Source organism: Heliconius melpomene, chromosome 1, assembly GCF_056956725.1.
Source record: "Heliconius melpomene rosina isolate 202511_hmr_F chromosome 1, ASM5695672v1, whole genome shotgun sequence".
NCBI classification, from domain to species: domain Eukaryota; kingdom Metazoa; phylum Arthropoda; class Insecta; order Lepidoptera; family Nymphalidae; genus Heliconius; species Heliconius melpomene.
This window is the reverse complement of record NC_140389.1, coordinates 2,643,024-2,668,428: the sequence shown is the minus strand read 5'-3', so window position 1 is coordinate 2,668,428 and position 25,405 is coordinate 2,643,024. Positions and strand designations below refer to the sequence as shown.

At 31.9% G+C, this 25,405-nt stretch overlaps 3 protein-coding genes across 4 annotated transcripts in view; all 3 read right to left on the bottom strand.

Annotated features, from left to right (window-relative positions):
- Nucleotides 1-344: 344 nt before the first annotated feature.
- Nucleotides 345-914, bottom strand: LOC146540951 (uncharacterized). The gene is made up of 2 exons (XM_085196488.1): nt 861-914; nt 345-470 (listed from the first exon to the last, which is right to left on the bottom strand). Exons 1-2 carry the CDS (start codon nt 912-914, stop codon nt 345-347), a joined length of 180 nt encoding a protein of 59 aa, XP_085052614.1.
- Nucleotides 915-1,845: 931 nt separating this feature from the next.
- On the bottom strand, nt 1,846-6,032 carry LOC146540950 (uncharacterized). The gene is made up of 3 exons (XM_085192482.1): nt 5,976-6,032; nt 2,483-2,554; nt 1,846-2,019 (listed from the first exon to the last, which is right to left on the bottom strand). Exons 1-3 carry the CDS (start codon nt 6,030-6,032, stop codon nt 1,846-1,848), a joined length of 303 nt encoding a protein of 100 aa, XP_085048608.1.
- Nucleotides 6,033-12,921: 6,889 nt separating this feature from the next.
- The window catches only part of igl (IQ calmodulin-binding domain containing protein igloo), a 106,879-nt gene continuing 94,395 nt past the window's right edge, over nt 12,922-25,405 (bottom strand). For both annotated transcript variants that reach the window (XM_085185950.1, XM_085186011.1), the window contains 2 exons: nt 14,961-15,058; nt 12,922-13,709 (listed from right to left, as the gene is read on the bottom strand). In XM_085185950.1, the coding sequence (XP_085042076.1) occupies nt 13,605-13,709; nt 14,961-15,058 (203 nt within the window). In that variant the 3' untranslated portion in view covers nt 12,922-13,604. The remainder of the gene's footprint in view (nt 13,710-14,960; nt 15,059-25,405) is intronic.

Genomic DNA, 25,405 nt, shown 5'->3' with positions numbered 1-25,405 from the left:
AATTTTTTTAAGTAAATGTAGAAGTACTTTAAATAATATTTTAATTTCAACTCGATATCTTCAAGTGTTACTGAGATAAACGATCTTGACAGACGGACGGACAACAAAGTAATCTTATAAATAAGGCTTGCTTTTTTAGCTTAAAAGGTACGGAATCCTAAAAACTAAACCGAAGGTTTTTAAATAATAAAAAAAACATTGATAGACGGCACGCTTTTACATTTAATTACAAATTAAAAACTTATACAAATACATTTTCGATATACAAATAAGTTAGTGGGACGTTTTACATGCATTTAGTCGTGAATCAGGGTTGGGAGTGTGTATTTGGACGGTGCTTGGTTTCAATCGGAGCTGGCTGCTCGCAGGGAGGCGACGAGCTCGTCGACGTTTACGTTGGCCGGTACCGGTGATGCGAGCTCGGCATAACGATCAGTATAGTCTACATTCAGTTGATCTAAGCTTTGTGCCTAGAATGGAAAAAAAACTGAAATTATCGATATCTAAGAGAAGCTTCATGAATTCAGTTGTGGTGCAGGTTCACAAGCTAGTGAAATGAAATATTTAATATTTTCATTTTCTCGCTCTGGTAAGGGGGCAAAGCGCAGTGTTAAATGCTGCCTTTAAACACGAAATGCCCCCAGAATTCGGCGGAACGTGGGGGAACGGAAGTGTTTAATGGGAACGGAATGTCTTAACACTTGGTTCCCAGGTTCCTTTTGCCAAAAAGTAGTGTAGCATTATGTTTTATAATTTTTACATACATAGACATTTTCTATTACTTTTTTAGTATTTTTTTAGATTTTCTAATATATTTTTAAGTAAAAAAATATTTTCTTATTAGAAAAAAAAATACTTACCAGGCTGAGGCTCAGCAAAGCAAAAATCACACTTAGAACTGTAAGCCACTTCATTGTAAGCTGTATATCTGACCGATTGCATTGTGATATTTTCACCTATTTATACGTATTATAATGACCATATAAATTTTAAAACATAACACTTCGCGGTTATTCGTTTAATCGATTTAGAAATGAGTTTTCCCCTTAAACATGAGTTAATTAAATATTCATAGATTACATTCTTATATATTACATTTTATAAAACTATTGTTTTACTAGAAGTCCCAACTTTTTGTAAAATAATTGTGGAAATTGCATATTTACAATAAAGACAACACTGTATAACAATAAAGATAACCATAAGATGTGCTGTAAAATACTGGCAAAAATCAAAAACAGCTAAACTGATTCCTTCTTTTTGAATTCTTCTAGAGATCATTTTTGTAAAGTAAATTTGATACAATTTGTGGATAAGATATAATATGTATGGAAAAATAAATTTCATTTTGGTGGAAAATGGGCAATGCAAGTCTTTAATGGGGAAAGGAATGTCTTAACGTTAGGGTCCCAGGTTCATACTGGAGGAAGGTCACGAAAAAAAAGTAATATATAATGTTGTTTTGATCTATACAGGTCGGTCATGGTTTGATTAAAATTGTTACAGTATTTGTGATTCATACTAAATTGAATCACTTTTGATAAGAACTATTAATATGAAACTACGTTATAAACTTTACCAATCATAATTCAAGATCATTAAAATCCTTAAAAATACTATATTTATTTAGCAAAATACTTCGTTAAAACTCTAAAAACTTTCTAAGTTAAAACTTTAAACTTTCTATAAAATAAAAATAAAAAACAATATTAATATTTGAGCTTGTGAGTTAAATTCTCACATTCTCACAGGTAGCAAAACAATTCTTGGATAGAATAGAATTCTTCTACCTTTTCTGTTGTACATATAAATAAAAAAAACTAAATTTATATTAATATTAAATATTTAATTTCTCGAGGAATATGCTTCGGCAAAATAAACAACTATTTCGATAATAGCGGATAGAGCGAGTACTACGCATGAGATTACTCGACTGTAGGTCTTCAATTTGTTTAGAATCGAAGAGGAATCTACATCTCGTTTTTGTCGCAACGGTGCTATGGACTGCCATAGATTAAACTGAAAAATTATTTTATTTTTTTAGTTTATAATATTTATGAATTATAAAAATTATCGATGTGGTGGAATAGGAAGGCGACTTATAACGTGACGGTTGTGAGTTCGTTTCCTACTCAGGGTAATGAATTATTTTTGTTGTCGCTAACAACGAAACGTAGAGTGACTTGGCACTAGATTGTGGCACAGACTAGACAAGCGCGACGTAGAGCTACGCCACTAAATACTTATTGTTTTGAAATCGAGTGGATAGCGGAGGACGTAGTGTCTTAATGGCTAGGTTTCTACTGCCTGCACTGCTATACAGGGAGAAGCTAAAAATAGACTAATTAAACAACAATAATACAATTAAAATAAATAACTAATAGACACAGAATAAAATAATAAAAAAGGTGTCCATTTAAAATAAATAAATTGAAAATAACAACATAAAAACCACAACCAATAAATAAAAAGCTGTAGATACCTTATCGGGAACAAAAGCTGGGTTTAACTCTTGCGGCATTAGCGCTGATTGAATATCCCCCTCGGTTTGTATCTTCAATGAGAGGAAAACAGTTTTGTTTAGATAGAGACGTTTTTTTTATTTTCACGCAGTATCCCGCATATACAGGGTAAGCAAAAGAAACTTAGTGCTAAAACACTCCGTTCTCCATTTTCCGCTAAATTAAAATCTATCTCACAACCGTCGCGTCTACAGTTACCAAGTTAAAGTCTAGATTTTACATGCGATTTAGGCCAGGGTAAAATGAAAATAACATCAAAAAAAGTTAATTATTTTCATTTAACCACGCAGGATCTCCCGCAGGTGAAACCTATTTGTACATAGTGAAATTAATAGATTTTATTTTAAGATAATCTTAAATTAATAGATTTTTTTAATAAGAAATGCTTTCAAATCTACTAAAACCTATAAAAACCTACAAAAATATAACATAACTTCAACAACGAAGTGCAGTTTCATTAACTCCAGTACTGTCATAGCGTCATCAATGTGTACTGCCAGATGCACTCAATTAAGAGAAGGGCTTTGTTGTAGAGTGAGTGCTCTAAAGGTTATGAACAGCGAGTGTAGTTCAAATAAACTAAAGAAATAACTGTAAATATATATTTTTATTATTACATCTTTTCGATGACGGCAGTCTTTGATTGTAAGGGTGTGGGTTCGATTTCCGCTCAGGAATATGGATTATTGTTATTTTCTCGCTCTGTAACAGAACAAAGCGCGGTGTTAAGTTCCGCCACTCAACTCAAATTGTCGAAATTTTGAATAATGCGTGGGGTACGGAATATCGTAACACTAGGTTACCGTCTACTCTACTATATGAGGGATACAGCGTAAAACTAAAACCAATATATTTTCCTGAAAAAATAGTAGTAAAGAGAATATCGTTATATAAGAACAAAGAACAATATTCCATTTAGCTGCGTAATAGGCAATTCCGCAATATATGTGGCAAAGTTAATTGACTTGTCTATTGGCTTAGTGGTCAGTGTTGATTGTAGGCCCAGAAGGTCGTAAATACGAATCTCCTTACCGTATATTGTTAATAATTAATAACTAAAGAAGGTTAATTTTTAGAATTCCGTAAGGGAGAAGTAGCATGAAAGAGCCAGGTTTTGAAAGAGCCACTTGCAATATTTTAGTAGTTTAGGAACGGATTCGTTAGAATATTTTATTTTTAAATGGCAATATTGATTTCCCGCCACCCACAAAAATTTTACAGTTCATCGGAACCAACGGACGCCGATACGTCGAGTTGAAATTTTTGGCATTCCAAATTAAATATTTTAACTCCTTTGAGTTGTTTTTTAGTATTTCATTGTAAACAAATACGGGTAATTGGAATATAGATTGAGTTTATGTATATAATTTGGCCTTGTAACTACATTAAAATTGAGTTTGAAAAGTTTTGATATCGTTGTCATTTTGGAGGTTACATTTTTTTATAGAATAAGTTATGAAAGAGCCGGGTGGACGGGCCTTGAAAGAGCCGAAAGAAAAAACGAAAAAGGCCCGAGAAATCAGTAATTGAAGAATTAAATTGGCCATGGCCAATGGTTTCTGCCTAGATAAGTGGAAAGAAATTGAAAATGCGAGTGATGATTGACTCAAAGGATTCATGTAATGTTATTGGTCTGAATAATGTAAGATTAAAAAGTTTGTTAGAATAATCTACTTAAAATGACTGATAGAATTAAAAAAAAACATTACTTTTTAATAAGAATTATTAAATCGTTTTTATTTAATATTGTTTACCATAATTTTCACTGTTATACCTCATAATATAAGACTGGCTCTTTCATAACTTTTAATGGCTCTTTCAATACCGAAATGTTATGAAAGAGCCAAATGACACATTTTTTTAAAATGAATATTTTATTGATTAATTATTGTATTTAAGGGTTATTTCGCACGAAATTACCTACTTTAATAAATAAATAATAATTTGAGGAAAAAAAATCTTAATTTCTTTAATTAAAAGTATATTTTTTTACTTCATTTAGTAAACTGGCTCTTTCATGCCACTTCTCCCCTATATCACTCGGAAAAAATGGAACCTTTATAGGGCTAGATCGCGTAAATGTATCAAGCTGACATTAAATATCCTGTTCTACGGTCCTTGGAGTGCAGAGCTTCTACATTAATGCAATCAAAAGATACGAGTATTTAGACATCGTATTTGCTGCATTTTGTATTAAATATATATACATATTACTTCCAGTGGACCTATTTTTATGAAATTTAACACGAAATGAGAACTAACAATTAGAAATAGAAAAAATCCGTTTTTTTTCCTCTGGCCTACCCTGCTATAAAAGAGATACAGCATAAAGAGATTTTTTATATGCCTTATTGCGTTAATAAGAATTTTGGAAAAATGTAAAAATATGGAAAATGGTTATTATAATAAATTAGAGATATCTTTGGGTAAGGCCCAAGCGTGCTCTCTAACGCTTTGTCAGGATTATAAAAGGAATAACCGCATATCAATGGCATTAATCTTGATTGTTTTAAATTTTATATAATATCTCAATTAAATATTGAACTATGGAGGTTTCATTATGAAAGAGTCAGTTCTTGTTTTAGTTTCACGCTCAATCCCTTATATAGGGTAAGGATATTATAAAATTACATTTACAATTTTTTTATGTAAGTGAAAGTTTGCAATTAAAATAAAAATATAAATAAAAAATCTTTTTAAAAAATTGTATAACTGATTTTGTAACTTCACGCTGAAATTCCTCATACAGCAGAGTAGGTAAAAAGAATCCAATGTTAAAGCTCTCCATTCACCGCTTTGGTAATTGGATGGCGAAATTCAACGTCGCCAGTCTTGGTAAATGACAATAATTCGCTCCTCCGAGAAAGAATCGAACTCAGGACAGCTTAAATATTTCTATCATTTTTTTTTAAACAAAAAAAAAATGTTTTATATGATTAATACTATCAAATTTAGTCTACCTACCTACTACATTATGAATCCTAAACTAGATTACACGAACTACCCACTACGTATACATACAGTATGTTCGACGAGGCACTTTAGTATCCTAACGTTGCTATTTCTATCGTTAACTCGATTACTGCCCTGGTTTAGTGGTTATGTAATATATTTGTGTAGTCTTTGATTCGAATAACAAATTTGGTAATTTAGTAAGTACATAGCACGTAACTAGTAAGTAGAGAAATTCGGCGGAGCGGACGAAGTGTCTTAACACTAAGTTCCCAAGTTCCAAAATACTGCATAATACACATCGGTTTTACATTAGATAAATATTTTTAAAAAATTTATAAAAAACATAACGTAGCGGAATTTCACCCCGCGCCTCTTAGAAACCGTCCAAACGTTCTGACCTCTAAGCCATTCTCATACTTCTTATTATATACTTCTTCTTTTTTTTCATAAATGTGGAATAATTAATGTTAAAAGTCTATATGTATGCATAAAACTCACTCCTTTATGGCCGCTTGCAGCAACAAAAAGAAAAAATAGCGACAGTAACTTTAACATGTTGATATATTTCTAGATGTTTAAAATATTTTCCTTCATATATTTTTTATTGTAATCGTATATTTTTATTATATTTCACAATATTGGAAATCTAAAAATAAAATATGATGTTGTAAGTATGAATTCTATAGGTTTCTTAGTGGTACTAACTATTTCTAGTGTTTTAGGACTTTATGATGGCTCAGAGAATGTAAGTTTTTTAAATTATTGGCGGAACTTAACGCCGCGTTTTATTTTGTTAGATCGGCGAAATAAGAATAGCACACATACCCAAGTGGCTATATCTTTCCTTGTTTTATTTCTAGGGAAGTTGAAATTATATTTACAATGTACTTACAAGCAACGATACGCTGTAGTGTTGAGACACTCCCTTTCTAATTTTCCTCCGGATTTTCGAGACATTGCTTCCAGAATGGCGAAACTCAACTTTACGCTTAATCTACCAGGAGAAATGAAAAAAAAATAACTATAATAATTCCCTCACGTGTAAATAGAACCCAGAACCGTCGCATTTACAGGGACTGCCCCACTGTACCACGCCACTTCTTAACATACCTATATACTTACAATTCTTTCAAATGGTAAAAAACAAAAAGGTCTAACCAAAAGTTTTACAACTCGATTAGCTTCACTTTTACTCTGGAGATAAAACAAAAAAGTATTTATGATAATACCGCTATACGGTATTTCAGTAGGATTTTCCTTATCATTTATATCTTGTTTTCTCTTAAACAGTAGGTATAACAACTTCTTCAAGTTCTTCTTCTTCTTAAGTTGTTCAGGCCGTCATGGTGCAGAGACACAAGAGCGACTAAACGCATGGTTAATGGTTTCGACTCCCACTCGGAGGAATCCAAAATCTACCAAAAATCTTTAATCCAATGAATTAGACCGTAAAATTGATATATTTTACAGGATAAACTATCGAAACATAGGCGCGATACATCCGGTGCATTGGAAATATTCACAAATCACGCAAAACCTATATATGCTGATATAAAGCATGAGAATACAGGTCTAACTGAAAAGGTATGTAAAGCTGAATATTTATTGTTTTTAGCTTCACATTTAGCAGGGAACCTAGTGTTAATTCAAAAGAATATGAAAACAGCTAATACTTCCGAAGTTAAGTTAGTCCTTCGTGGCGCAAGGAAGATATCGATAAAAAGCGATCTTCACTCAGTGGACTGAATTATTATAATTTCTCTGGTCTTTCAAGAGAAAGCGCGGCGATAAGTTCCGCTACTTCATGTCACATATGGCACGTCTTAAATGTCAGAGAGTAAAGCTAAAAAAACATTTCATATATTTATAGTCAAATGAAAACTTAACAATTACAGCCATGTCCGAAAATGAATCTAGGAATAATACCTTCAAATATCGAACCTGGCACAGTTTTTCAGGTACGCTTTAACCATTTCTGATAATATCTATTTTATTTGAGTGAAGAACAAAAGCAATGAAACAGTATAAAAATTTCAAGTTTTAAGTACTAGTAATGGGCAAATAGTGAACTTCTACCTCCCTGTGTTTACCCTGCTATATGCGGGATACTGCGTGAAACATAGAAACCTGCATTTCTTACTTAGCAAAACACACCAAAAATCTTTGAAGATTGTATAAAAAATACTTTTTTAAAATTGTTATAGGTAACTCCACCAAAAGACATTTACGTGGGAAGGTCGTTAAGGAAATCGTACCCTTTAAGTTCAAAATTGGACTTAATTCGGGCTATAAGTCGAGTGATAACGATAGTATCACTACTTTTTTCAGCTGTAATAGAGTTCTATCCCGTGGTGCGTCATTTGTATGATACAGTTTGTCGATTTATTGAATAAATAAATTTTGTATTAAAATTTTGCAATTTCATTTACTTTAAATTTCACACTTATCTTATATATATTAAATTTATCTTCCTGTGATTTTAAAAAAAACGCGTTTTCACAATTGCATATGGTTATTTACACGATACTAAAACATAAATAAACAATTTCAAATTTTTTGCCGTCTATCTTTCTGTTTGTCCAGGCTAATCTTCGGAACAGCTAAACCATTTCATCACTTAATACTAGAATTATATGAAAAAAAAGTTTAATGAAATTAAATATTAATTAATGAGTGGGAATTCAACTCACAACTTTTACGTAAATAGTTATGTATCGTACAATTATAATTCATCATTATAATTATTGAACGCGCTAATGGAAGATAAGTGGCTCACATTATAAAAATCTTTTTGTGTTCATAGTCTATTTATCGAGAGGGGATATAATAGATATAGGCCATAATTATAAAAATACGTTAGTAGTTTCTATGTAACCCACTGTACTTGTGGTAACAATTATCTCAGGCACTAAAAATATATAGGTGGAGTTGGAGGTAAAAGTTAGTTTAGAAATATACAGATTTAGCGAAAAATATTAAAACAGGCCTAAATATTTCATTTAATTTGGGTTCTCCTCTGGGATGCGTAGGTCCTAATTAAAATTGAATTAATTATTAACTTTCTTCTCTTTGTATTGTGAAATTTGTTTTATATTTTGTTTATTAATGAATATGTATTTATTGTAGAGGCCGTCGTAGCGCAACAGCACAAGGATGTGACTGTAACGCGACGGATGTGGGTTCGATCCCCACTCGAGGAAGTGAGATATTTATTTACATTTATATTTCCATTTCTTCGCTCTGGTGTCTACGCAAAGCGCGGCGTTGAGTTCTGCCATTCAATACTCATTGCCTCCAGATTTCAACAAAAAGTGGGGGACAGAGTGTCTTAACACTAGGTTCATTCTGCCTACCCTGCTGTTGCGGAATACAGCGTGAAGCTGAAAAAATATTTGTCAAAAAAATATCTATGTTTATTTTTATCTAGAGGCTTGTATTGTTCTCGTTTCGCTCGTGAATCCTTTCGCTTGCTATAATAATAAAAAGATGAAATCTAAGCCTACGTGTGTGTTGCCAGTGTTAACATATGGCGCTGAGACGTGGTCCTTCACTGCAAGCCTTATCCACAGGCTCAAAGTGGCTCAGCGAGCGATGGAGAGGGCTATGCTTGGTATTTCTCTACGCGACAAAATTCGTAATGATGAAATCCGTAGACGAACGCGGGTTACCGACATAGCTCTCAAAATTTGCAAGCTGAAGTGGCAATGGGCAGGCCATATTGTCAGGAGGGCCGACAACCGATGGGGAAGAAAGGTCCTCGAATGGCGACCCCGTCTCGGCAAAAGGAGCACAGGCCGCCCTCCAACCAGGTGGACCGACGACCTTAGGAAGACAGCGGGAATCCGCTGGATTCAAAGGGCGCAGGACCGGACGGAGTGGCGAGAATTAGGGGAGGCCTATGTCCAACAGTGGACGTTAAAAGGCTGATGGATGGATGAAGCCTACGAATAGTATGAATATTTCTGTTGTTATAGATAAAACTTTATATTTACGACAGCGTTTCTTGATACTCTCGGCTCTCCATTTTCTTTCAGGTTGCAGAAAATCAAACACTCATATGTTTTTTATGAAGAAAAAAAATGTTTCAAATAAAAATTAAACGACTACAAATATATATTGAATATATAGCTTCTCCGTCTAAAGAATTTGAGGATAATAAAAAAAATGATATGAGCCGAACTTGAAAAAAAAATCAAATATCTCATTTTCGAATCAGTTTAGGTTCATAGTTTTAATTATTTCTCCATAAAACCATGTTAGATCAATTAACGCCGAGGTCGTCTTATTATAAACATTTAGATTAGTGTATTCATTAGCTAGTGTTATAATAAAGTGACGTTGTGAGCTCATTCGCGATGAAATATTACTTACTGTTCATTTATATTTTAATTTTGCTTTTTAATTCTAAATTTGCTTTGAGCAACGATGTAAGTATTATATGTTAGGAATCTATCTAAATTCAAAATGCGTAGTTTATTCTATATTTTAAAAAATCTCTTTACTTTTGTTTCTCACCCGATAAGCATTTTTTTTTCAAAGTGTTAAGAAAAATATCTAGAAACGTATTAAAGAAAATTACTTTATCCAATAAAGGAAAATAGTTGTCACTTATCAAAAAGTATAAACCATATTTATTATTATATTTACCATATTTATTATATTTATTTTTGCTCGTAACTTTATAGATTATTGGAAACGAGGGCATACCGAGTCATTGGAAACAATATCACGAGCCCGTAAATGATTCTAATTATCATAAACCTCATTATTTGTCAAATAAAAATCTAGACAATTATGAAACCAATTTTCAAGATGTTAGTAGAATTATATCGCCGAAAGTGTTGCCTTTTTATAAAATTACGCAACCAACCTTAAATAATCATTTACAATCGAATTTAAATAATAAAAAATTTAAATCATCCTCATCCGATTATAATAGAGCTGAAGGTAGACAAAATGATGAAAATAATAAGACTGGTAATCCAATTGAAAAAAATAAAGAAGAAGAAACAAGAGCGACTGAACAGGTACCCGAAAAAAGAAGCAAAAATGCAAAAATTGAAAATAACTTTAAGCCATCAGATAAAGCGATAGACAGACAGGGTACTTCTGAGCAAAAAACAATGAATATTGTGCACCATCATCAAAAAATACCATTGAGGCAAATAAGACAGATGGATTCTTCAAGTTATCCAAAAGAAAGAGAGTTTAGAAATGAAAATTTAGAGAAAAAATCTAAAGTAGAAGAATTGCAAAAAAACAAACAAATTACAAAACGTTCCGAAAGTGAAAAATCTGAAGACTTACAGAAGGATAATTATGAAAATGAAGAATTTTCTCGTAACGATGGTAAGTCTTTTTTTTTCGGTTTCACACTATATCTTATACTTAGCAGGTAGAAGGAACATGATGGACTTCCGTTTCCCATTTTACGCCAAATTCTTGAAGCACTACATGTTGAACATCAGAACTCAACGCCGTGCTTTGTAATAATTGTTGTTACCAAAACGAGGAAATGTGAATATGAGATACTTCATTGCCCCATTTGCCATTGCCCACAATCGTCACGATAAAGTCACACACTTTACAAGCGTTTGACTATATATAAAAAAGAATTAAAACATTTTTGTAAAAATTTTCAGACTTAGAAGAAAAAGAACAAATTGATGATAATGGAAGAAGAACTGATAACGTTGGACTTATTCGGCCTATGTATTTTCATCCATTTAACGATCCTAGGGGTTGGATACGTTATAGGTTTATGCCAAATCAATTCGGTTTATCGAATAGGAATTATATAAACCGATTGTATCCGCACACGAAAGACAGTAGCCCCTATAAGGGGTTGTAGGGGTTGGTTATAACAGCAACAAGCTTGATTTAGAAGGCATTTGAGTTATAGCCCCCGATATCGACTCGATAAGATTGTAATAGTTCATTATGGAGAAGCAAATATAGGATAAGTACATACATATGTGTGCTATACATTAATATTGTTATTGTATTAAATTGTATATATTTTTCATGCTTAAAATTATTTAATTTTTTATAATTTTTTGGAACTTTGTCACAGCTTAAAGTCATATAATTATATTAAAAATATGTATGAGAAACCTATTATTATACTTAAAAACAATTCTAAAAACTTTTTTCTTCGGTGTTGAGTTCAGACAGAAAGTGGTTAACGGATGCAAAAAAAATGTCAGCCTAGATGGCTATAAGCGTGATACAGTGTGAGACTAAAAAAAAGAAAGAAAGGAAAAGTTGTGAAGAGTCGTATAATATAAATTGATTCGTTAGACGACCGCGAACTTCTTGACACGAATCAACTCTTAAGTGCTAAATTAAGTAGTCACGCTCCTTGTTGACTTTTGTCTGGTTGTAAAACTATATTTATATTATGTTTTTGAATTCGAATCATCCTCGACGGATTTGAATCCATAATCCAAATAAAATATACTTATCTAATTTGAAACTATTATTATATTCATATTACTATTTTACGAAATGTTTTATTGCAATTATATTTCTAGCATTCTATGCATGTATCATTAAATCACTTGCACATAACCATTATCATTTCGTACGATATAAAGTGCCGTAGTTGTCAGTTCTGTCTCCACTCTGAGAAATTAATTATTTCAATTTTCCCGTTCTCCCCATAAAAACGTGATCATCTTAATAGTAAGTTTTATCTACTCTTCTATATTTAAAAAAAATAATATATCGATAATTACACATTTAATTACTAATTATGAAACTGCAAAATGCGTTTAAAATCTTGCGTTTGAATATGTTATTGTTAACCTTCGCTTTGCACGCAGCAGAGTAGACAGAGAGAACCTAGTGTTAAGAAATTCCGTTCTCTATTTTCCTCCGAATTCTAGAGTCATTGTGTGTCGAGTGACACAAAAAAAGTAACATTCCCATTCTCTCCCTTGTAGGACAACCCACCCAACTATAAAATGCATAAATAAAAAACAACAATACAAATACATACATTTCAATAATTAACATTCTCTAATTACTCCAGTATAAATTATAATTGTGAAATTTCACAAATACAGTGTAAATCCGCTGTCCAGCTTACTAGAGTTGCGTTTTGACATTGATGAGGGTACAACAAACGGTATCTCGCAGATATTTATATATTTGAAATTGTAATTACTTTCCGTCCTACCAATTATTAATATTGTTATTTTTTTCATATTAATTAATTTTCAAATATATTTATCGTTATGTACATATATCTATCTAAAAGCGTTCCTCTTCGGACTGCAAATGACCGGGCTGGTACCGAGGAATTCTTCTGTGAATCCCAGTGAAGTCTTCTTATGTTTTGGGGCTGTCGGAGTGACTTAAATCTAAAAAAAATACTCTGTTCTCTGTTCTGTCTGTTAAAAAGGGTAATAAGTACTAGCATTAGAGATAAATGAAAACCACATTTGATGTAGGCGAATATTATATTTGATTCAATATAATTCTTAAATTACCGGCAATTTACAGGAAAAATGGGTGAAGTATAACGTTTTACAAAAACCTCGCAAACAAGAAACATGATAGAATAGCATAATGGAATGTAAACAATTTGATAAATTGCAATTAAGAAGCTGCTGCTATATCTAAATACTACGTTTACTTTAAAACTACCAATAAATAACTTAACATCTTTGGTATTAGCACTTAACTTGAAAGATACACGAAGTAGTTTGACCAAAAATAGTTATAGAAAAAAGAGGACAGAACCTACACAATAATTATTATAATTTAATTAATTATTTTTTTTTTAATAATTTAATCCATCTTCTCTACAGTAATCTCACGTCAACTGACCATTAGGAAAAAAGATAAAAATTAACATATGTTTTGACCAATTGACATATGTATGACGCACGATTACTTAATTATTCAACTAATGAACAATGCAAGTTTTGTATGTATGTTTTGAAATAATTGGCAGTGGATACTAAAAAGGCGTATATAATATAATATAATAATAATGCATAATGAGTGTGCTTTATTAATGTAAAAAGTATATAAATTTTGAAGTATAAATAATAAGTTTAAAATTTCCATTTTTCAATAGCATACATACAAATTATCCTGTAAAGAGAAGGTATGGTCACTCTAATTGGTGTCCTTGCGCACTTTGTGACCTCGGAACGAGGCCTGTATCTTGGTAGCTGCTTTGTTCAGATCAGGATCCGTTAGATCAATCTTTTCAATGTCTTCCTGTGAATAAAAATATATAAATTTTAGTTACATAATAATCAGAAAAAAACATTAAATTTAGGAAAAAAAAATGGGAATGTGACAAAAAGGCAGGCGAAAGGCGTGATGCAACCCGACAGATTGTGGATATGATTCCAACTCCAGGAAACGAAATAGTATTTTAATTTCTTCGATGTCGAAGCAAGAATTCGGCGGAAAGTGGAGAGCTTATACTTTTAAAATTAATCGCTTAAATTAAAAATCTTCAACTTTTACTGATATGTAATTAGTTATTGTTCCATCTCGCCTTGTAACAATACATGTCTAATAAATGTATATTATTTTTCACTCAACAAAACAAAATAAATAATATAAATCCCTGTATTAGGTTCATGCTAAAATTTTTAATCGAAATCATTGTTATGAGGTTTTCTATCATGCTCTACACAAGTAGTATGTAAAAACTAATTTGAAATTCAACCTCGGGCTCACATTTTTAACAAACGCCACCGGCAGAGCTGTTCTAGGGCGATAGCGGGGGTAGCAACAAAGGAATTAAATTACATACCACAGCTACTAAAAGATGACATGAGTGGTTTTTATTGTTATTTAAAATGCAAATTTCTGGAATTTTTGCGTTGTGTGAGAGAAAAATTGTTGGCGTTTTTCATTTTATTCATAATAAATAAGCTTCTTATCTTTCGTTTAGTGTACTTTAAATTCAAAGTTTAAGGTTGTGATTTCTATCTCTCCTCCTCCTCTCCTCGTCCTAAGTATGAGAGTACCACTATCTATTTAGAGAGAGAGTTTGAAGCAAAGCTGGGAACGGAAGTGTCTTAATGAATTTAACAGTAGGATACCAGGTTCCCTCATGTGCTATGTGCAAGAATGTAAAAAAAATAATAGTATATTATATCTTTTTTTTGTGTCAATAAAAAATGATGTTATATTCAAACATCAGTAACAAGAAAGAAAAATGACATCGATATTTTCATTCATCCCGTAATTCATTTGACGAGGCTTATCAAATTTGCTCTTTTTTTTGAGGATTAGCCTTGAACTCTGCGAGATCCTAATGATAGCCAATATTTCAAGAGATGACAGTATTTTTGCGGACCTCAATTACTTCAGGGCAATATACGTCTGAAAATATATTTGTGCTTTCCTTTTTTACACATATAATATTTTAATATAATGGAAGCGCAGATATGCTGGATGTTACTTATTTACCAACAAATATCTACAAATAAAATTATTTCATATAAATTATACCTTATCCTGTTGTTCCTTTGTTTTCTCGACTTGAGTCTGCTTGCGAGCCTGGTGGCCTCGGAACGACGCCTGGATCTTAGTTGCCGCATTACACAAGTCTGCAAATAAATTATATATTTTGTTAGAATATTGTATTTCAAGAAATACTTTGGAGGAATAATTTTGTGGCGTCTGGAAAAAGGATAAATGAAAATTGGTTGTTTTTAACAACATGTTCGGTCAGTATTGTAAGTCTTGTTTATTTATTGTTTTGTTTACATATTTAAATGTATAACTAGACTCTTACATAAACACAAAACGGCTGTATGTTAACGAAAAACAAATTTAGAGAGATTTTGACTCCAGTCGACTACATCACGCTGTATCCCGCATAGCCGCGTAGGCAGAGGGAACCTAGGACTAGGTTCCTAGGTTAAGTTCTCATTAAGAAACTTCCATTCCCCACTTCTCGCCGAATTCTAGAAGCATTGCATGTTGAATGGCGGACCTCAACGTCACGCTTTGCCCCGTTACCACAATGAAGAAATGAAAACATTAAATATTTAATTTCCTCAAATGAGAAACAACCCACAACCTAAAACCCTACCTAAATACTAAAAATATGGATATATTTCATAGTTTTAAGGCCGCAGTGGTGCGTGGATATTATAATCTATATAATACTATCTTTTGTTCAGGTTCATTAATTTTAATTAAACTCATTACGCCCGCACTTTTGTCGTTCAAAGGTTTGTCGGGGAAAAGCGCAAAATTAGTGAGCCAATATAAGCTTTCGGGTCAAAATTTAAGCTTTATTTAATATCGTAATATTTTTCTTATTTTTAAGCGGGTAGACAGAAAAATCCACTGTCAAGACATTACGTTCTCTATTTTTCGCCGAATTCTGAAGGGATTGCGTGTTCAGGAAGGAGAGGAGGAATTCAACGCCACGCTTTACCTCGACACCAGAACTAACAAATGGAAATAATATGTTCCCTCTGCTTATCCTGCTATATGCGGGATACTGCGTGAAGCTATTTTATTTTATTTATTAAGAATATCTAGGGCAAGACAAATGATAGCATATACCCGTATATATGTAAATTTTAAGGTCATGTGAATATTTACGATAGGGCGTTTTCCACCGTCAAGACTTAATGAGATGCAGAGGTCAAATGGCTATTGTGGTATAATATAACTTGCTTTTGGCTGCAAAATGTTAGTATATTATGTTGCTTTGACAGTACTAATATTATGAGATTGTAGATTTAAAATTTGTAGGTGAAACTTTTGTTTAAATTATACTGAAAACGCTTCCACTCGTAGGAATGAATAATTTTCATTTCCTCGGTCTGTTCATAAGAGAAAGATTTCTCTCGATTGAAGGGGGAAATACATATATTTATACGAATACGAACGATTTACGAATACAAATATATTTATATACGAGTATATATACTATAGAAATAAAAAATAAATAAATTTGCAACATTTTTTTGTATAAGTTACCTTGTTCAAAGTAAACTAACTAAATAGATGACTGATATAATAACTATAATATATATTATTAATGATATATGTATATATATTTAATACTCACTCAATAAAATTAAATAATTTATTTTACATGGATATAGGATGTCGACATCTTATACAAGTAAAGTGACATTTTCATCTCTTAGATGTGAGGGATTACTGAATTCATTCATCAAGGAGACATCAGGTGCTCTGAGATATTTTATTTGACATGGGGCTAATGAATGTTTGACTTCGATATCTCTTAATTTTAATAGATTAGAGTTTTTTTTATATAAATGAGCAGGTCCAGGCTTTTTCCCACAGAAACGGGGAAAATGCGTGATGGTAAGAATTATAAGGGGAAGAAGCTTGAAATAAAAGGCACAAGGGGGAACGTAAAAAGTAGTGTTAAGAAATGCTTTACTTTATAGCCAATTTTTGAGCGACCCATATCAAGGCGTAAAATTAAACGCCGCACTTTTTATATATTACAAATATTCTAAAATGTAAACATCTAGACTAGATCACTAGTTTATGTACGATCGATAATAAATGCTTCCCCAAATCTACAAACTTTTTTACAAAAACTTTCTATTTAGCTTGACGCTATATTCAGAACATAATAGAGACAGAAGCTACTGTTAAAACACTTCGTTCTCCGCTCTCCACTAAAAATGGAGAAATTCTGGAGCTGAATTTAACTTCAGGCCTAATAAAAAACATAATATAAGATTTCTTTTTTCAAGATTAAATAAACTTTGTCTTAATAAGAAAATGACATATTATTATAAAAAAATTAACCTGATAATGTAATCTTTCCTCAAAGAACGTCGGCTGCGTATCAAGCCATTTTGATCTGACATGAAATAGATTAGCCAGGATTAGAACGAATTTATCATTAGTTAAGTAATAGGTAGAAGAGATTGTAAGAAATATATACCTTTATATAAACTAAATTTTTTGGGCAGAGAGAACATAGTGTCCTGACATTCCAACTTTCATTTCTCATCAGAATTCAAGATATTGCGTGGTAGGTAGCGGAACTCAAGCCACGTATTATTTTACCATAGCAGAGAAATGAAAATTATAACTAAATGTAACAATTCCTCTTAGTAAAAACCGAACATTGAATTAGGTATGGTAGTAGGAATCAAGACGACTTCACCTTTCCAAATTATCTAAATTCTAATCTTTTAAAATCTCATATAGTTTGCCTTTATTCCATCTATAATATATGAAAGACAGTGTAATACGTTAGTTGTCAGATTTGAACACACGTTATATTACGCCACCTGAGAATATGAGCAATGGCTCGTACATTTTCGATATTGAAATATGTTTTAAAATCAAATTCATTTGGAAATCTCATTTTAAATTATTATATCATTAATATTCACAATTTTAGATTAAAAATCTTTTAACATTCGTATGATTTTTGCTAAAATATTTCGCTCGCTTTCTCGTTTCTGTTACATGTCTTTAAAGACTCATATTATACTTGCAGCAAGTGTTTTGTTTTATCAGAAGATGAATGGAAATATAATGCTTTCTCACAGCTAAATTCGAAGTTACTTATAATTAAAACGTTTAATTAAAATATATATGGTGACATAAGTTTCTCTTGGTTCAATTTAGAAGAAAAAAATGCTTATAAATCATCATAGAAAAATATCGTTTTAAAATAAATATATATAATATAAGTTCCACATAACCAATACTGTCTACAATTTCCTCATAAAAATTCTCACTCAAATCACGACAAGACAGAGAGTTTCCTACAGAATTTTTCTCCATCATCGAACATGTGTATTCTCAGGTGAAATAACGGAAGACACACTTTTGATCTGACAAGTGACAGACAGGGACCAACGTCAAAATCTTGAGTGCTTCCGAAATTAGGCCTTTTGTCTCGCAAGAATTTCATTCTACGTCTTTGAAACTAGACTTTGCTTGTGTATTTGTCTGCTTATTTTGATTATTGGAAATTTAATTTTCAATTTTCGACACAAATCAGCTTCACGCTGTATCACGCACACAGCACGATTGGCAGAGGGAATTTAGTGCTAAGTCACTCCGTACTCCACTTTCCGCCATATTTTTCGAGTTAGTGGGGAATGACTTCAAACTACTACATACAATAATTTTAAATATCTCCAAGTAAATAATAGCACATTGCAAATTAATCAATATAGTGTAGGTACTCTAAAAGCTCTTTGCGACAAACTACGATATAAACAGTAAAATTTATTTTATTTTTCATTAAAAAAATTACACATATGGTGCCATATATGGTCTTATATTAAAAAAAATATTAATTTAGATAAAATAAAAATTATAGTTGCTTTAAACAGAATAAATAACAATATTTATGAAAATAAGTAACAACAGCTAATCTTACTATATTTCTATAACATCAAGACTATAAACCCTTGACAAAACTAAAATTGGCTTAAACCCACACAACCAAACTAGCCTTTTCCAACTTTGCCCATTAGGTGGAAAATTCCATGCCGCAGTGAAACATGTAAAATACATTTATCATTGTAATGTATGGCGCAGAATGAAAAGCCGGTTCTTTCGGCTTTTGCCTTTTTAAATAGATTAAGGCTGTGGCTGTATCTGAAAAGCCCAGAAGCGATAAAGTTGATTGATAGTTGGGGGTTCATATGTAAATTAATGTTTAGATGCATTTAGGTAATGAAAAGTGAAAACACCGTGATTTATGGTGTTTTAATCGTTTTTTAATAAACAGGTGATTGATGTGATGTAAAATGCAACTCAAGAGGTAAAAATATTTTTAGGATTCCGCACCTCATAAGATAAAAACGGAACCCCTGTAGGATCACTTTCTGTCCGCTTGGCCGCCTGTCAAGACCATTTATTTCGTGATTTCGTGGAGATATAAAGCTGAAGTTATAATCAAATATTTAGGACTATGGTCCCTTAAAAAAATCAAGATGTCAATCAAAACCTATAAGGTATTTCCCGTGGACACGCAGTTATTAAATTTGGTACGAAGTGAGAACTTACAAAACAAAAATAAATAAAAACAACCCACAAAGAGAAAAAAATATAGATATTTAATATAAAAAAATAAATACAATATATTTATATTTAAGGTTGATTTCATATAAAGTGCCTGCAAACTTAAGTTTATGAACTTTTATAAGTTCCCGCTGACCTACAATCCTAAAATAGGTGCGAAAGCCTCGGTGGGCGAGGCCGACTCCCACTTAACTGGTATTATTTTAAAATACTCTTGCTTCCTTTTTACTCGCACGATTAGATAGAAGAGAGAACCATTAAGATACTCCGTACTAAGAGTATACGATTTAAGGCCACAAAAGGTTGAAATATATTTTGTAGAAAATTTGTAATTGTTAGATTTTAGTTTCCAATGAATCCTTTGATAAGACTTGGACTCTATTTTCTAATAGATCTTATTGTTTATTTGTGTGGAGAAGAATTTTCACACAATTTTCATTTACTAATGCCTTCGCGTTTCCAAGTATTTTCTACTTAAATTGCTACCATTAAGTGTAATCCCTTTTGAAACGGGGTGAGTTGCTACAAAGATTAATATATCAAGATGTTCTTTTTTATATTTCCTTTTGTTTGAAACGTAAAGACATTAACTACTACGAAGCATTTATTTATCTTTTAGGATAGACAGGGAGAACTTAGGGTTAAGTCCTCCTGTACTCCACTCACCCAAATTCATAATACTGCGTGGTGATTGGCGGTGTACAACGCCGTTCACTACTAATATTTTATAATAATTACAAAATATACACACTGCGTCTCCATCTTCCGCCAATTTTCCGATTATTCCGCGTTTCCGGAATTCAACGCCTCCCTTAGTCTTTGCTACCAGAGCCAAGAAATTAAACCAATTAATTCATCCAATTGGGAATCGAATCTACAACCGTCACGTTACACTCACATGACGTGACGCTACATACGACAGAGAATTCTACAAAATATTTAACTTGAAATAACCTGTAGAAGATAAACGGATTTCTAAATAAAAATACGTAAGGCACAGAAATAGTATTTCCCAACGCATTGTTTCCATACAAAAGGCCGTATTACGTAAAGAACCGACCATGTCGTGAAATATTCAGATAATACTGTTTACTTTAGACCTCACTCTTTTTATATTTTGGCAGAGCCGTAGAAACGTTTTATATTTAATATGTAACAGTATATCTTTATAGAGTAGTATTAGTTTATAAGTTTATGTGATTTCTGTTAGTGTGTTTCACTTCACAAGGCTTCGACTCCGTGGTCGGGTATAAAAAAATATTTATTATTTTGTTTTACGCTACACCCTGTACGTAGCAGGGTAGGCAGAGGAAACATGGGGACCTAGTTTTGAGACATTATTGTTCCCATTAAGACATTTATGACACATGAAACGTTTAGGATTTCAGACCGGAACTGAGAGCGAAGTGTTTTATCACTATGATGATCTTAAAATCCACGTCAAGATCCTTACTGTTTCATTTTCCTATAATAATCTTAAAATACAAATTTAAACATATTTAATTAGATAGTATTAAAATACCAGTTAATTTAACTGTTTAGAAATACGTGACTAATAGAATGTAGTCTACATTAACTGGAATAAGCGTTTAGAAAACAAGATGGAAGTTGTTGGAAATAGGTCGATTACACTTCATATGCATCGACTTGAGACTTCTACTTAACGCTAATGTCAGTATTTTAAAATTCTTATAAGTGAAAGAAGATTTTTAGATTTTTAATCAACTTTTAATTAATTTACTTTACTTTTAATTTAATTTACTTTCATTTTTCTTTCGGCTTTATCCCGCATGTCGTAGATATGGTAAGCAAAGAGAACCATGGTGGTTTTTTTTTAAATATACACAATCAAAATTTGTAAATAGTATTTCCGGATTCAATAAAATATCCAACATGTATTTTTTTAAAAAAAGTGTTAATCCTGAAGGCATTGCGTGTTGAGTGGGGAAACTCAACGCTGTGCTTCGCCTCGACATAAGAGCGATGTAATAAAATATATACATATTTTATTTCCTCAAGTGGGAATCGAATCTAAAACCCGACACGACTGGCCTCAAATTACATTTAAATATAATATTAAATTAAATAATTCATAAAGAATATTTTAGTAGCAAGTAGATTTAAAAATTAAGTTACTCAAAACGAATGAAATAACGAAATGAAAGTTCCTCTCGTGAAAAATAAACATTTACAATTTAAACTGTTTTAATATTCAACGAGTAGTTTTAAGTAGCTTAATGAAGTAAAATAATATATTATTATAACTAAATACTTCTACAGGTACTACAAAAATATGCCTTATTTATTCCATCAAAATAATTTTAAATGTAAAAATGAAAACACTTGGAGTGTACGAGTAACTTTTCAGAATCTAATTTAAATGAAAAATTCTTCTAGATATCTATGACTGCAAATTTTATTTTAAATAGAAATGCATTATTTATTATTTTAACTATACTGTAAAGTGACTGCCTGGCATGGTTCATTTATCCATTTTGATGGGTCATTGCTAATAAGTGGCAGAGCTCAACACCGTACCTACTCTAAGATCTCACCAAAGTAGAGAGACGCAAACAATAAATTTTCCTCCATAAAGATCGAACCCACTACTATTGCGATTATTATATAACATATTTTAAATATAATAATATCATTTCTTTTACACAAATTTATACAAAAATGCCTTAAATAATTGTTATTAAGCTACAAAAAAATCAAGGAGCTATTTCTGACATAGCTAAGTTATTTCAATATACATTTTCATACTCGAACTTCAAGTATCTTAACTTTATGTGGGTATTATGAAGCAAACCACAAACATTGAAATTAAAAAACTTTTCTCATCGTTACATATTTGTGGTTTAAATATAAAAAAATATATTAGTGCTAGCAAACTTTGAATTATTGTTTTACGGTGACTTCTGTAACATCTGTGGGTTAATATAAAAGTGTCTGTAGACAGAGCAATCTTGAGTGGCGAAACTCAACGCCGCCCTTTGTATCGTTACTAGAGCGTAGAAATTAAGATATTAAAGGGCATCGAACCCAGAACTGTCGTTTTTACAGTCACAGGTTCTCGCCCCAGCGACAGCTCTTCCTCCAGCTCTCAGCTTGTTTATTTTATTAAGAAAATAAATAAAAATATATACCGAGATGGCACTGGAACTGATCCCAGTCCCTTGCAATTCTTTCAAGAGCTCTACAATTTTTATTTTAACAATTGCATAAGAACTTCGACGTGGCGGTATAAGAACTTATAGCATAATTGGCTAGAGCGTTCTTTCGTCCAGCTTTTTAACTTAATTGACGTTCAAATTGTTAATTGACCTTCTACTGGAAAGAAATTTTAATATTTCTATAAAAAATGAAGGTGTAAAACTTGCGTGCCGGCTTGTAGGTTATGCGTTTGTAATGTTATTTAGTTTTTAGCTTCACGCTATATCCCGCACATGTAAGGGTAAACAGAGGGAACCTGGGAACCTAGTGTTAAGGTATTCCGTTACCATTAACACTTACGTTACCTATTTTCCGCCGAATTCTTGAGGCATTGGGTGTAGAATAGCTAATCTCAACGCCGCGTGTTGTCTAGTTACCAAAGGGAGATAAATTTAAATATTTCATTCTTACAGCAATAAATTCTTCTTAACCGTGTCACTAAAGTCATGACAACCACATATAATGGTTGTTTTAATGAAAGATTTTCTTCACCATCTGTACGTTTTGTTCTTCATCTTTTGAGAAATTTGTTTCTTCTTAATTTCTTCACCATTTTATCATTTTTACATTTGCACTCATTTTACAAAGTGTGTTAAGATCAAAGTGTGTTTTTGGGAGAAAAGACTAAAGTTCTAAATCACATCTCACATCAGAGTGTAAAATAAAAAATGAAAAATACTTTTTATAATAACTAATATTGTATATCTTAATTAATTATTTCTTAATTACAAACAAAACTTGAATATTAAAACAACAAAAGATTTTTTATCTTAAAATTATTTAAAGATTTTTGATCAAAAGCTTTTTGGAGCGTGGCGAGTTTTTTGTTGGTAAAGAAAAAATAGCACCGTTTTAATCTTTAAAATATATATTTCCACAGTATAAAATAAAAGAATAAACATATAGATATACAAATAAATTAAAATAAAACATATAGATATACAAATAAATCTTTCAAACGACACAACAAATTTTAATAGAGTTTACTACACACTACTAGTTAGATTTCGTTAGGTTAGGCAAATGTTAGTTTGATATGCGGCGTTTAGTTCCGCCATTCTCAATGCCTTCAGATTTCCGTGGAAAGTGAGAAACGGAAGTGTCTTAATGGGACCGGAGTGTCAACATAGCTTGAAGACATTCCTTTCCTATTATTATTTATAACTTATATTCTATTATTTATATCGTACTTCTTTGGAACTTTAAATATTCAAACAAGAACGACTACAATGTAAAGAAAGTTACATAGATAGTACCGACGAATTTCTTTCTATTTTTACGCCAAATAATGCCACACCACACAAAAGAAAGCATTGTGTGAAAACTTTTGACAAAAACGTAAAAAACCGACCTAATCTTTTATTTGCAATCATTTTTTTCTGTAAGTGAAATATTTATTTACGTTTCTATTTCCATTTCTTCGCTCTGGTGTCGAGGTGAAGCGCGGCGTTGAGATCTCCCACTCAACACGCCCTGCCTCCAGGATTCGACAGAAAGTGGAGATCGGAGTATCTTAACAATGGGTTCTGCTGTGGTCTACCACTATTATATTATTTCCTGTATTAAAAATTGCTGTTTATATTAGAAACGCCGTTTTGGATATCCTTGAGCCCTCTATACTCTGCGAGATAGAGCGTGAAACTAAAAAAAAAATAAAAAATGAACTATTCTACAAATAGAACTTCATACGGCAAGAAATTACTCGATATTGACATCGTCGATGCGCTGTCGTCATCCAATTTCCGTGCGGTTTCAGAATCGAAGGGCATTTGTAGTATGGAAATACTCGCTTCCTTGGGTATTCAGGTTTGAAAATAAATTGTATTGACTTTGTGGATATATTACATATATATTTTTTCAAACTACCCACTAATAAATAAATAATAACATAATTACTAATCACTAATTATTGTTAGTTTTTTTGATTGTTTTATTATTTGTAAGTACTCAAAAAATATATTTATAACCGTATATATACAAGACCAAGACTCAATTCTAAAATTTACTTTAAGCTTTGTTGTAGGGGGGGGTCTATAGTGGGGCAGACATAGAGAATGAAATGTTAAGATACTACATTCTCTGCTTAACATCGAACTCGATACACTGCGTGTTGACTGGCGGAACACAACGCCGCGGAAAACTGAATAAAAATGTAAGGAAGAATAAAAATGTTAGTATCGCAACTTTAAATGCAAATTAAAGTAAATTCAAATTATTTTAATAAAATTTATCACAATAATCATTCTAAATTAAAACAAAATGAAGGTAGGAATAAACAAGTACTAAGTGTTGGCCTTGAGGCTCGATAGAAATACGATCGATTTCGTGTCTTCGGTACCTACGGCAAAGTAATTGAACCTTTTAAAGTAGAATGGAGGTTCCCTTCGAAAACGTCTACAATAGCTATAGATTTGTAAGCGTTAACAAATTATTATAGATTTATCTTTAGATTGAAGTTTATCAGTGTTGTGATAACACCGCGACGGTTGTGAGTTCGATTCCCACATAGAAGTATGAGTTATTTTCATTACCTTCCTCTGTTTACAAGACAAAGCACGACGTAGAGTTCTGTCACTCACAATCTTGAAAATTTCGCGGAAAGTGAACGTGAAACGGAATGTCTTAACCGAGAGAATATTGAAAGCACATTGATAATTAAAGAATATCACAGTTTTTAAATAGTATCA